At 50.7% G+C, this 12,516-nt stretch overlaps 1 protein-coding gene across 3 annotated transcripts in view; it reads left to right on the top strand.

Annotated features, from left to right (window-relative positions):
- The first annotated feature begins 266 nt into the window (after positions 1-266).
- The window catches only part of ITGAL (integrin subunit alpha L), a 37,799-nt gene continuing 25,549 nt past the window's right edge, over positions 267-12,516 (top strand). For 2 of the 3 annotated variants that reach the window (XM_032327382.1, XM_032327381.1), the window contains exons 1-9: positions 267-473; positions 1,497-1,599; positions 2,463-2,557; positions 2,670-2,737; positions 3,927-4,044; positions 4,170-4,300; positions 5,268-5,413; positions 10,184-10,316; positions 10,457-10,607. In XM_032327382.1, the coding sequence (XP_032183273.1) occupies positions 419-473; positions 1,497-1,599; positions 2,463-2,557; positions 2,670-2,737; positions 3,927-4,044; positions 4,170-4,300; positions 5,268-5,413; positions 10,184-10,316; positions 10,457-10,607 (1,000 nt within the window). In that variant the 5' untranslated portion in view covers positions 267-418. Of the gene's footprint in view, positions 474-1,496; positions 1,600-2,462; positions 2,558-2,669; positions 2,738-3,926; positions 4,064-4,169; positions 4,301-5,267; positions 5,414-10,183; positions 10,317-10,456; positions 10,608-12,516 lie in introns of those variants that run through there. The other variant, XM_032327383.1, reaches the window with a different exon arrangement.

The following is a 12,516-nucleotide window of genomic DNA, read 5'->3' as shown; positions in this document are numbered from 1 at the left end:
TTTTTTTTTTTGGTGGCATTCATTTATGATTGTACCACGGCTTCTTCGGCGAGTCTTCTGCTGAGCTTTAGAGTCTTCAGTTTGCGTGTTAGTGAAAGACCAGGGATCAGCAGCTCCTGGGCAGGGCAAGCAGACGTCTGCCTACTGGTTGTCTGCTCCTGGATGCTGTGAAAACTCAGGCGGGCACAGGAAGTGTCTCTAACCTGCTTATACTTCCTCTCAACCCCTGTGGTTTCACAACCCCTGCAGGCTCACCCCCACCCAGTGTCACCAGCCTGTCGCCTGTGTGAGAAAGTCCCACTGTAAGAGGCCCTGGGGCATCATCATTTCCTTCTTTCACGCTGTCTGGGTTGCCAGCAAATCCCCAGGACTCTCTGAAACCAGAGTGTTGGATTAGGTCCCTCCAGCCGCTGGAAAGATGAACTCCTGCGTCACCGTCATGAGGCTACTGCTGTGTGGGCTTTTTCTCTTTGGTAGGCAAGGGGAAGGGGCCGGGAAGGGAAGGGACATGTATGTGTGGCCAGAGACAGCCGGGCTTTGTGGAACTGGAGTAAACGAGCAGCTGCCGTGGGGGACGGGCCGCAGGTGACGGTGAGGCTCAGGCATCTTGGAGGGAACAGGGAAAGGAAAGAAAGTCCAGAGTCCACAGTTGAGGCACGTTCTGGGCGGAGGCAGAGAGGGAGACACAGGTGGCAACAGAGAAGCGGAGTGCTGTCTTAAAGGGAGGCAAGTGGCTAATGGGCACCTGCAGCCGTGGCTGGGGTCTGGTCCCGCCGGAGGGGCGACCACGGGCCACCATCACAGCCCTTTCCACTTTCTGCGCCTCGGTCTGTTTGATGGAACAAATGGCCGGGCGGCTGCTCTGCCATCCAGGATGCTGCGGAAGGAAGCCCGATGCCTGGAAGGACAGTGGAGCCCAAAGGGACAGTTGGGGACCTGTAGACGATGCTTGGGCTGCTTCAGGTCGGGGGTGACATGGGGGAGTCTGAGAGCTGACGGAAGGCAGAGCGCTGCGTGGCGGCGCGGGCAGCAGGGAGCATTAGACGAGAAGCAGCCCCACGGAGATCGGGGATCCTGAAACCATGAGTCTGCGGCAGAAGCCTGAGGCCAGTGTCTCGGGTCTCAGGCCCAAAGGAGAAGTGGGTGTGTGGGGAGACGCGCCCTGCCAGGGGCAACCCCATCGCCTGAGGGGCCCCTTCCCGCGGCCTCTGTCCCACGGACCTCCGCCTTCTTTGCTGGGAGGCCGAGCGGGCTCGGGGTGGTGAAGGCGTCGCTGCTCCCAGATGTGTCCCCGAGTCAAGTTCCTGAAAGGGGAAGCCCAAGGGGGGAGGTGCAGAGCTCGTGGCTGGCGCGCCCGGAGGAAGAAGCCAGGTCTTCCCGGGTCGGCCGCCCCCCGGGGACACGTGGCCACGGCCCGACCGCACTGGCGGCTCTGGGGGCACGTGCAGGGGACTGGCCGGCCGGAAGCGGTGACCGCAGCCCCTGGTCCCCCTCAGCCAGGGCCTCCGGCTACAATCTGGAAGTGCGGCACGTGCAAAACTTCTCCTTCCCACGCGCCGGGAGGCATTTCGGGTACCGCGTCCTGCAGGCTGGAGACGGGTGAGCTGTGGCCCCAGGCCCTCCCTGGCCCCGCAGAGCCAGGACGGGGCACCAGGACGCCAGCACCCGAGGTGGGCCAGATCCGGGGAACTGGGAGGGCCCAGGGTCTTCCTGGGTGGAAGTCACGGTGGGATCTCTCAGCAACAGCAGCGAGGCCTCCCAGACAAGAACAGGACCGTCGGCGTTAAATCCCCACACAGGTGCCTGATAAAAGGGGAGCTATCACGCCCCTAAAAGGCTTCGCAACCCTTCCAGATTCCCCATGGGGGCTCTGACTAGACAGAGAGCGCCTTGATGGCGGGGATTTGGGGTCTTTCTTTTTCTCCCTCATCCCTAGTACATGCCCCAGCCTAGCAAGTAGTCAGTATGACATGAATGATTTTTTAGAAAGATTTTATTTATTTATTTGAGAGAGACAGTGAGATCACTGGCAGAGAGGAAGGGCCGAGGGAGAGGGAGAAGCAGGCTCCCCAGTGAGCAGGGAGCCCAACGCAGGGCTTAACCCAGGACCCTGGGACCATGTCCTGAGCTGAAGGCAAATGCTTAACCATTTAACGGGCTAAGCCACCCAGGCGCTCCCCCAGAAATGACTTTTGAATTGATGACTCATTGAATGAACTCATAATTTGACCTTCTGGCACATCAGTCTCTGGTCCTGTTTTTCTAGACTATGAATGAAAAAGATTCTTACCTTTCTAGAAGTTTGATGTATTCGATAGGGAAGAGGTAGGGGCTGAGGAGCCTCCCTGAAAGGGACTAGCTGCAATGTTCTGAGATATTTGTGGATCTGAAACCCCTAATGGGTAGGAGTGGGTGGGTGAGGACGGAATGATTCCCATCTCACCGGTGAGATTTCTCATCAGGGTTGTCGTGGGAGCTCCAGGTGAGGGGAACAGCACAGGAAGCCTCTATCAGTGCCATCCTGACTCTGGCCACTGCCTACCAGTAAGCCTGAGTGGTGAGTAACTGGTCAGGGGCCTGGGAGGAATGGTGTCCCAGTGAAGCTGAGGCTGATCCCACCACACCTGGATTACCTAAGCTCCTCCAGACCCACCTCCCGCTGCCTACAGGTTCCAGTTATACCTCCAAGTACTTGGGAATGACCTTGGCGACAGACTTCACAAGCGGAAAGCTTTTGGTAAGAATCTTGGGTAGTGTGGTATCAGTCAATGCTAAGAAAGACAGATGGGAAAGTTGAGTAAAGATCCTACAGAAGATTACAGGCATCAGAAGATTCCCATTCAATCCACGTTCATTAAAAACCCAAGTGTGAGCCAGCTGTTTTTGAGACCTTACATATGTCGTTCTTTTTCCAAATATGAACTGTGGCCATTGACATACAGAGATGAATTTTGGTGGTACACAGACTTTTCACGTTTTATAATTATATTTTTATTTAATAGTTTGTTGGGAAAAATATACGACACATCAAATAAATGATGTCTTGGATCAGATTTCTTGAGACGAGGCTACGATTTAAATTTTAAAAAATTTTGAAGTAAATAAAGCATTAAATAAATACTAGTCTGCATCATATGCCCAGAAATTGGGAAGTGATGCGCAAATGCCTAAAGTTCTCTTTTTTAACCTTCAGTCACTCGGGAAGGATCAGGGATCCTTATACACATTTTACACACAAGGAAACGAGACCCAAGGGCTTAAGAGGCTTGACCAAGGTCACATGGTTTTAAAGAGGTAGAGCCAGGATGAGAATTGAGTTTCCCTTTGGTTCCAAGCCCACTGGTTTTGACCGTTCACCCCAGCAGCGTCTCCTGACAGAGGTGGATGAGAGACAGACGGCTGGCTAAGTGAAGCACGTAGCTAGCATCGACTGAGACTTGTTTACTTAGCTACTTTTACATGCCAGCCAACGTGCTAGGCTCCTACAGGGTCAGACAAGCGAGTGATAAAGATAACATGAGCCCGGACTTTCGAGAAATTGCAGTCTGGCAGGAAAGATCGTCATAAATGAAAGAAATAATATTGTATATTCTGGAAATAGTGGGTGATTTGCCTTAAAAACAAGATGTGATTGGGAATGGAAGGGGATAGGCCTGGACATGTAGGAGAGAGTCCAACTGTAAACAGTATGAATGCCCAGCTCAGGAGCTTAGACTCTATCCTGTAGGCAGTGAGCCTCCCCTGGCACACAGCTTTGGTAGTAGGGCTGGAGAGGCAGCTCTAAGACCTTGCCTTGGTCACCTGTTGGTTGTAGGGAGTGAGGTCGGGGGTGGTGACTCTGCAGGTTGTTGTTCTTGGCTGAGGGGCCCAGAAGACACAGAGGAAGACCCACCCCAGCCCTTTGTTTGAACATTTGCTTCTTTCAGGCATGTGATCCTGGGCTATCTCGGACGTGCGACCAGAATGTCTACCTAAGTGGCTTGTGTTACATTTTCCACCAGAATCTGAAGGGTCCTGTGCTGCAAGGGCGCCCTGGTTATCAGGGTAAGGAGCTGGGGATTCAGTGAGTAAAAATCTCTCCCACGTAGCTGCCCGTATAATGGAAACAGCATGGACCCGCCAACCCATGGAGACACTTCACCGAGTCCCTTTGTGTCTGGCCTCTCTAGAATGTATAAAGGGCAACGTGGACTTGGTGTTCCTGTTTGATGGCTCAATGAGCTTGCAGACAGATGAATTTCAGAAAATTGTGGACTTCATGAAGGATGTGATGAAGAAACTCAGCAACTCTTCCTACCAGGTAAATAGATTAATTAGTTCTGATCGTAGGCAATAGATGCCTGCTTGAGCTAACTTAAGGCATAAAAGAAAAAATTTACTATGAGGTGTCTTCAGAACCTAAAGGCGTAGTTGGACTGGACTTCTGGAAGAGACAAGAAACTAGGAAGTGGAAAGTGTCTGGGATTCTCGTTAGTTCTCATTTCTGTTTCGTTCTGGCTTTTGCTTCCCTCCTCTCTCGCCACACACGGACCCCCTCCGCTTCTTTGGATCACATGGGCCTGTGGAAAGCTCCTAAGCTCGCAAGTTAAATTTTCAGGAGGGTTTTCTCGTCCTCTCCACCAACCCCTCCCTTTGCAAATTTCAAACTCCTGGAGAATAGATTCTCACCGGCCTAGCCTCCGCTGAGTGGCGTGTGTGGCCCAACCAGCTGTGTCCAGCTTAGCGGGGTCCCTCAGCAGAACCATCCCCAGAGGATAGGAGTTTAGCAGATGGCACTACATAAGGGATCAGGGGTTTAGTTAATTTTATTTCTGTGTTTGTGTATATATTACTTCATTTTCAAAAAAAAAAATGCTCTGAGGCAGGAATGTGGGGTTGGGTTACTAGGTCCCAGATAAGAAATTGACTAGAAGGGGCCCCTGGCTGGCACAGTTGGAAGGGCAAGGGGGTTATGAGTTTGAGCCCCTAGAGACTACTTAAAAATAAAGTGGGGGGCGCCTGGGTGGCTCAGTGGGTTAAAGCCTCTGCCTTCGGCTCAGGTCGTGATCTCCGGGTCCTGGGATCGAGCCCCGCATCGGGCTCTCTGCTCAGCGGGGAGCCTGCTTCCTCCTCTCTCTCTGTCTGCCTCTCGGCCTACTTGTGATCTCTGTCTGTCAAATAAATAAATAAAATCTTTTTAAAAGGAAAAAAAAAACAAAGAAATAGATCGGAGCAGACAAATAGGAAGGGATAGGAAGCGATATTTCATTTCTTCCTTCTTTTTCTAGTTTGCTGCCGTTCAGTTTTCCACGGACCACAAAACAGAATTTAATTTCTTGGATTATGATAAGACGAAGAACCCTGATGTTCTGCTGGGCAAAGTAAAACACATGCGCCAACTGACCAACACCTTTAGTGCCATCAACTATGTCGCGTGAGTCTCCATTTGTGGGACACAGCCCACGTGTCAGTTGCACTGACCCCCTCAGGTTGCAGGGTATAGGAACTCAACAGATGGGCTTAGAAAGGGGCAGGCTATTGTAGGAATTCAAGCGGAGCAATTTAAGTCCAGGTTCTTTCATTTTTTAAAAGCATTTTATTTATTTACTTAAGAGAAGGAGAAAGCATGAGCAGGGGGATAGGCAGCGGGGGTGGGGAGAAGCAGGATCCCTGCTGAGCAGGGAGCCTAATTGCGGGACTCAATCCCAGAACCCAGGGATCATGACCTGATGCTTAACGGACTGAGTCTCCCAGGCTCCCCTAGTCCAGGAATCTACTTCATACTAACTAAATCCCCAACGGCAATTCTTGGGAGGACGCAGGGGTAGATCATGAGCCTTTGGGACAGGGAGTAATGCCAAACCTCACGAGGATCTAGTGCTGAGAACTTGGAAAGTGATCGTGAACATGACAGCCATGGTTGGGTCTCATGAGTAGGGGATCAGCTCTGGAAGTCATCGGGTGAACAAAAATCTCTCCTAGTGAATGTTCTTGAGTAATTCCTTGAATAATTCATAAAATTCAATATACTCGAGTCCCTCATTGAAAGCTAGCATATCCTGATTTCCTAAATCTACTCTAGAAGGTCTTCCTTCCCGGAGGTAGACCAGGTGGCTGTGTTTCAATTGAGACCTGGATGAATGCAGTAGGATTGTGCTGAAGGGCCATATTGTATATTTTATTTGATTTTTGGGGGGTTAATGATTATAAACAAGACATTTACTTTTCATACTCGTTTGGGGGAAAGGAGAAAAATCAGTTTGCCCAACTCAGTGATGGTCTTTCTGAAAGAGTCTCCATTCATTCTGTAGAATTGGATGGGTTGCTTGATCTGAGGATTTTGTACTTTTAATTCATAAAGAGAACCTCCTTTGAAGAAAGTGATCGAAGGGTGAGTCTTTTGAGTAGCTTCTCTGGTGCACAGCCACACTCCCTCTCTGAGTGAAGCTTTTCCCACATGGGACACACAACTGGGGTGTCTCTCTTGTGTGAATTTTGCCTTGCAGGAGACAGATGCTCCCTGGTGTGGAAACTCTCCTTACGCTTCATACAGGCATAGAGTTTCAGGCCTGTGTGGACTCTGATGTGACCAATTCACCTTCCTTTCTGACTGAAGGCTTTTCCACACTGGCCATATCTATAGGGCTTTTCACCACTATGGACTCTTGTATGAACAGCAAGGTTTGATTTCTGAAGCTTCTCTGACAAATAGCCTACTCATAGGGTTTCTGTCCAGTGTGGGTTCTCTCACTAATGGCCAGACTACCCCATTGACTAGAGTTTTTCTAGCACTCCTTGCACTGATTGGCTTCTCTCCTGTGTGTATTTGCTGATACGTAACAAGATTGCCCTTGGCCCCGAAGCTGTTTCCCCAACAGATACACTCAAAAGACTTCGGACTAGTGCAAGGTTAGACTGCCTTTTTGTCCTGAAGGATTTTGCATGTTCCTGACACTCATAGACCCTCTGTCTCCAGGTGAATCTTCCTGTGGTGTCTTAGAATCTGGGGATTTTTGTTCCAGTTTCTCCCTTCAAAGGAATTCTGGAAATCCCAGCTGGAGGATCCCATGGCCTCAGAGTGATCATATTTGCATTGGGCTTCTGTCATCACGGTCACTGAGAAATACTACACTCTGGGCCTACCTTCCATGAGAGTCCCGCAGAGTGGCTGTTGGAAATCCAAACACGGCCACGCCTGCCGTATGACCCTAATCTCCACCTCTTCATAGAATTCGTCCATGGGCTGTTCTTGAGTCCCACGGTGGCACATGCCACAGACAGAGGCCAGCATCGAGCCACAGCAGTGCCAGTGGACTAAACTACAACTCCCAGGAGCCCATATTATATATTTTTTAAAAATACCTATGGGGCACCTGGGTGGCTCTGTAGGTTAAGTGTCTAACTCTTGATCTCAGCTTAGGTCTCCAAGCCCCACTCTGGGCTCCATGCTGGGCAAGAAGCCTACTTAAAATAATAATAGTAGTAATAATAGTAACAAAAATTTTAAAAATAGAAATACCTGTCTTTACACATTAAAGTGGCCAGAGAACCTGAAAATGATTTGGGAAACAAAAGAATTGTATCTTTCCTTCTCATGCTGCCCCTGGGCATACACAAAACTTGAGTCAAAGAGCAGGAAGGAATTCCTGGGCCATGACACTTATTTTTCTGATTCTGGTTTCTTCCCCAAGCATGTACAGCTGGATTTGCATAAGTTAAATATGCATGGGATGAATCTTCTCAAGGCTCTACACAAGTGTTCCCAGCCCTTTTCTTCTGAGGCTCACTTGTCCACTTTATTCTTCTTTTTGTAGCCAGCTTTGGTGCGTACATGGCAAGCCATTTCCACTGGGGGAAAAAAAAATGACAGCCTTGGTTCCTCAGTCTAGGAAAACAATCTGAATTCCAGCTTCCAGGAGAGAAAATCTGATTGGCCGAGGCTGGGTGTCTACAGGTCCACTCAGCTCTGCCTTAGGCATCAAGTCACATGGCTCAGACATGGATTCTGGGGTCCCAGAAATGTAAATACCATTTTTAGCTCATGGACCATACACAGAAGCAAGCTGTGGGCTGGCTTTGGCCTGTGGGTTGTTTGCCATGTTCTATGTTCTGGGAATATAGCAGCGAATGAAACAAAAATCTCTACTCTCTTGACGGTTTAACATTATATTAGGGGAGAGAAACGCAATAGACAGGATCAGTGTGTAAATTAGATAATGTAGGAGAAGATGGAAGTTTTTGTTTTTTTTTAATATATATATTTTATATTTTTATTTATTTATTTGACAGAGAGAGAGAGATCACAAGTAGGCAGAGAGGCAGGCAGAGAGAGAGGAGGAAGCAGGCTCCCCGCTGAGCAGAGAGCCCGATGCGGCGCTTGATCCCAGGACCCTGAGATCATGACCTGAGCCGAAGGCAGCGGCTTAACCCACGGAGCCACCCAGGCGCCCGAAGATGGGAGTTTTCTAAAGAGAGAGAAAGCAGTAGGCAGTAGGAAGATGAGCGAAGGTTACATTTGCACAAAGACTGGTTGGAGGTGAGGAAGAAGCTATGCCAATACCTGGGAAGACCATTCCAGGCAGAGGGAATAGTAAGTGCTTGGGATGTGCCAAGGAGAACCAGGACACCAGTGTGACTGGAGAGAAGTAAGTGAAGGGGGAAAGTAGTAGGAGATGAGGTCGGAGAGACCATGGGAGGCCAGAGCACTTAGGGCCTTTGAGGCCATAGGGAGGACTTGGGCTTTTCCTCAGAGTGAGATGAGAAACCACTGGAGGTTTTGAGCAGAGGGTGATCATCGGATTTACGGTTTTAAAAGGATCCCTCTGGGGCGCCTGGGGGGCTCCGTGGGTTAAGCGTCTGCCTTCCGCTCAGGTCATGATCCCGGGATCCTAGGATCGAGCCCTATTTCGGGCTCGCTGCTCAGTGGGAGCCTGCTTCTCCCTCTGCCTCCCCCCGTTCGTGCTCTCTCTCAAATAAATAAATTAAATATATTTAAATATAAATATATATTAAATACATATTTATAAATGTATGTATATTTATACATCTATGTATAAATACATATTTATCCCTCTGGTTGCAGGGCTGTTAAGCTGTGGAGGGGACGGGGTGGGGCAGGAAGGCCAGGTAGAAGGCTAAAAATAGAGATGAGCAGTGACGGCGGTTTAAACCAGGGTAGAAATCCGTGAACAGGAGCCATGAGAGGCCATGTCTGTCTGGACAGAGGCTGGGGAAACAGTTTGCACCCAAGATGGAACAGAGGCCTTGGCCCTGCCCCATCAGAGCTTCTCCACCTGTCACTCCCCACCCACCCCCAACCCTGCTGTGTGACTCTCAGCTTCTGCTCCCAAGCTAGGTCCTGTCATAAGTCAAGGGCTATAGTCTGTGTAGACTGGCTGCTCTTGGATTAATTGTCCGTCTCTAGTGAGCTGTGGGGTGGGGAGGCAGGATCAGATGGCACAGGGAGCACTGCTGTCCTAACAGAAACGGGGCACCCTGTCTTGCTCCAGAAGGAGACCGTGGGCAGGTGCGACTTTGGAGCACGGGCCTGTCCAGTGTTCAGGACTCCCTTCTCCCTTCCTGTCATATGCGCTGAGCACCTGCCCTGTGTCAGGAGCCAGAGACACAGGAGCAAATCCGACACGTTCCTCCCCCGGGGGAGCTCATGATCTGGGGAAAACTGAAAGGAAATACGTGACTTCCATTCCCTGGAGACGTGCTGTAGCAGAGACACCTACAGGCAGCCTGGCCATCAATGGTGGGGCGCTGCCAGATGAGCTCGTTCTGGAAGCATGACTCCCCAGTTTTCTCTAGCCGTGGAGCCCGTTTTCTGCATTGAAATTGCACCTGGATCCCCAACATGTCTACCCAATAAAAGGGTAGTTGTTGTGTGGTTGAACTGGAGAGTAGGAAGCCCAGGGTCTCTCCTCACAAAGCCTCCCCGTCACTGTCCATGGGCTCCAGGACAACCTCTGGCAACCCAGAGTTCCATCGAAGACTGCCAGTCTGGAAGGAGTGGGGTGGCAGCCGAGGTGAGGTAGGAAGTTCAGAAGAGAACTTGGAAGTCTGGGAACACCTGCCTGCCTGGGGGATGGGAGAAGGGCTTTTGCATAACCAACAGGACAGTGACTTAATGAGCTGCGTGAGTCGGGGGAGCCCTCATGATGTGGGGGAGTCTCTCACATGTGCCTCTTCTGGGACACAGGACAGAGGTGTTCCGGCAAGACCTGGGGGCCCGGCCAGATGCCACCAAAGTGCTTATCATCATCACTGATGGGGAAGCCACTGACCACGCCAACATTGACTCAGCCAAAGACATCACCCGCTACATCATCGGGGTATGGCCGGGTGCTGGCCACTTCCCAAGTCCTATCCTGCCCCTCCTGTTCCCGATCCCCACCCCCCCTTTCTCCTCAGGGGCCAGGGCCGTACCTGCGAATCCGGGGACGCCGACTCTCCGGTCTTCCCCCTCTCACAGATCGGGAAGCATTTTGAGACCAAGGAAAGTCAGGAAAGGCTCCATGAATTTGCCTCAAAACCTGCGAAGGATTTTGTAAAGATCCTGGACACATTTGAGAAGCTTAAAGATCTGTTCACTGAGCTGCAAAAGAAGATCTATGTCATTGAGGGTGAGTGGCAAACCCGGGGTGGGGGGCAGAGAGGGGAAGTCGCTTACGGAAGCTCATCAGGGACGACCAGACTAGCCACGTGCTGGTGATGGTGACGGGAGCTCGGAGCGTCCGAGGCTGTGCAACGGGCTCTCCGGGAAAAGGGCCTCAGACGGGAGTTTGGGGGGCCGGCCCCTTGAGGAGCAGCCTCTGCCTCCCCCCTGAAATTCCATCTTGCTCCTAAAAGTCAGCTGGGGCCAGGGTGAGGCCCCGAACTGACCTCTAGCTTGCTGTTGTTAACCGAGGCCTGTGGAAGAAGTAGAATCTCCCACTCTCCCCACCCCACTCAGCTCCCTCATTTTCCCTTGTCTCCACTTACTTAAGGGGGACCAGTGGGCTGGGGACCAAGTGCAGGGAGCCCTCAGGCCCTCTTGGTCTGCAGTAAGAGAAGGTTTGGACTGCAGTCTCGGGATGGAGGTCTTGCTCTGGGTGGGGGTGTTTTCCCAGGAGTCCTGGTCTGCTGAAAGCTACGGGATTCCCTCTGGGAAGGCCCCTGTGCTAGGACACGGGCTTTGGGTTTGGTTCGGTTGAAGAAGCAAGTGGTGTATATAATGGGACTGGGCGCACCGCTCAGGAAGGCGCTCTGCCTGTGCTGTGTGACCTCAGCCAGGTTACTTTCTCTCTCTGAGGCTTGCTGAGTTCTCCGCGAACTGGGGCTAATAATACCAATCTCACAGCTTTGGGAGGTTTGACTGTTGTACTAGTTTCCTAAGGCTGTTGTAACAAAGTACCCAAAACCGAGAGGCTTAAACCAACAGGAATTTATTGTCTTGTACTTCAGGAGGCCGGAAGTCGGAGGTCAAGGGGCGGGCGGGGGCGGGCTCTTTCTGACAGGTCTCGGAGAGAACACTTCTTGCCTCCTCTAACTTCTGGCATCCGCAGCAGCCCCTGGCATCCCTTGGCTTGTGGCTGCATCACTTCTGTCATCTGAGTGTCTACAAGCCCCTGCATGTCTGTCCTCACGTCCTCCTGTCTGTGCGTGTCTGTCTCTCTGTGTCCACACTTCACTCTTTCATAGCGACACTGTAAAATATTGGATCCTGTTGGATCGAGGCCTATCCCAGTGACCTTATTTTAACTCGATTGCACTGTAAAGACCCTATTTCCAAACAAGGTCATATTCTCACGTACTAGGGCTTAGGTCGTGAAAATAACTTTTTTTTTTTTTTTTTTTTTAGACAACGCAATTCAAGCCCCAACCCCAGCTTAGCAGAGTGCTCGGTACCTCTCAGGCCCTCTGTAAATCGCAGAGCTGGTTATCTCTGGCTCTGATCGCCTATCCTGACCTGCCCTGACACATGCTTCAGATGGTATCTTAGATGTCACTTCCTCTGATACGTTTTCCCCGAGCCCGAGTCTAGGCTGAGGGCTTCTTTCCGGGTGCCACTGTTAAGGGCTGTATGCTCCCTCTCAGAGCCTCCCCATTATGTGCAGTATTATTATGCAGTGAACGAACAACGAACAAAATCATGGTAATTGCTGTGTTTCTTGAAAGCTTTGCAAGGTAACAGGCACTTTTTCTATATCATTTAATTCCTTCCTCTCAGAAGCTTTGTAAGGCTGGTGGGATGATTTTCATTTTATTAATTCAAGCTTGCACTAACCAGGTACTGGGAATAAGACATTCAGGGGCACCTGGGTGGCTCAGTCAGTTGGGCGGCGGCCTTCCGCTCAGGTCATGATCCCTGGGATGGAGCCCCATTTCGGGCTCCCTGCTCGGTGGAGAGCCTGCTTCTCCCTCTCCCTCTGTCTGATGCTCTGCTTACTTGTGCTATCTCTCCGTCAAATAAATAAATAAGATCCAAAAAAAAAATACACTCAGGGATATTGTCAACGTGGGGCTCATATTCAGGTTGGATAAGGAAAGGCA

This window comes from Mustela erminea, chromosome 20, assembly GCF_009829155.1.
Source record: "Mustela erminea isolate mMusErm1 chromosome 20, mMusErm1.Pri, whole genome shotgun sequence".
NCBI lineage: Eukaryota > Metazoa > Chordata > Mammalia > Carnivora > Mustelidae > Mustela > Mustela erminea.
Note: the sequence above shows the minus strand (reverse complement) of the source record. Positions and strands in the feature narration are given on the sequence as shown.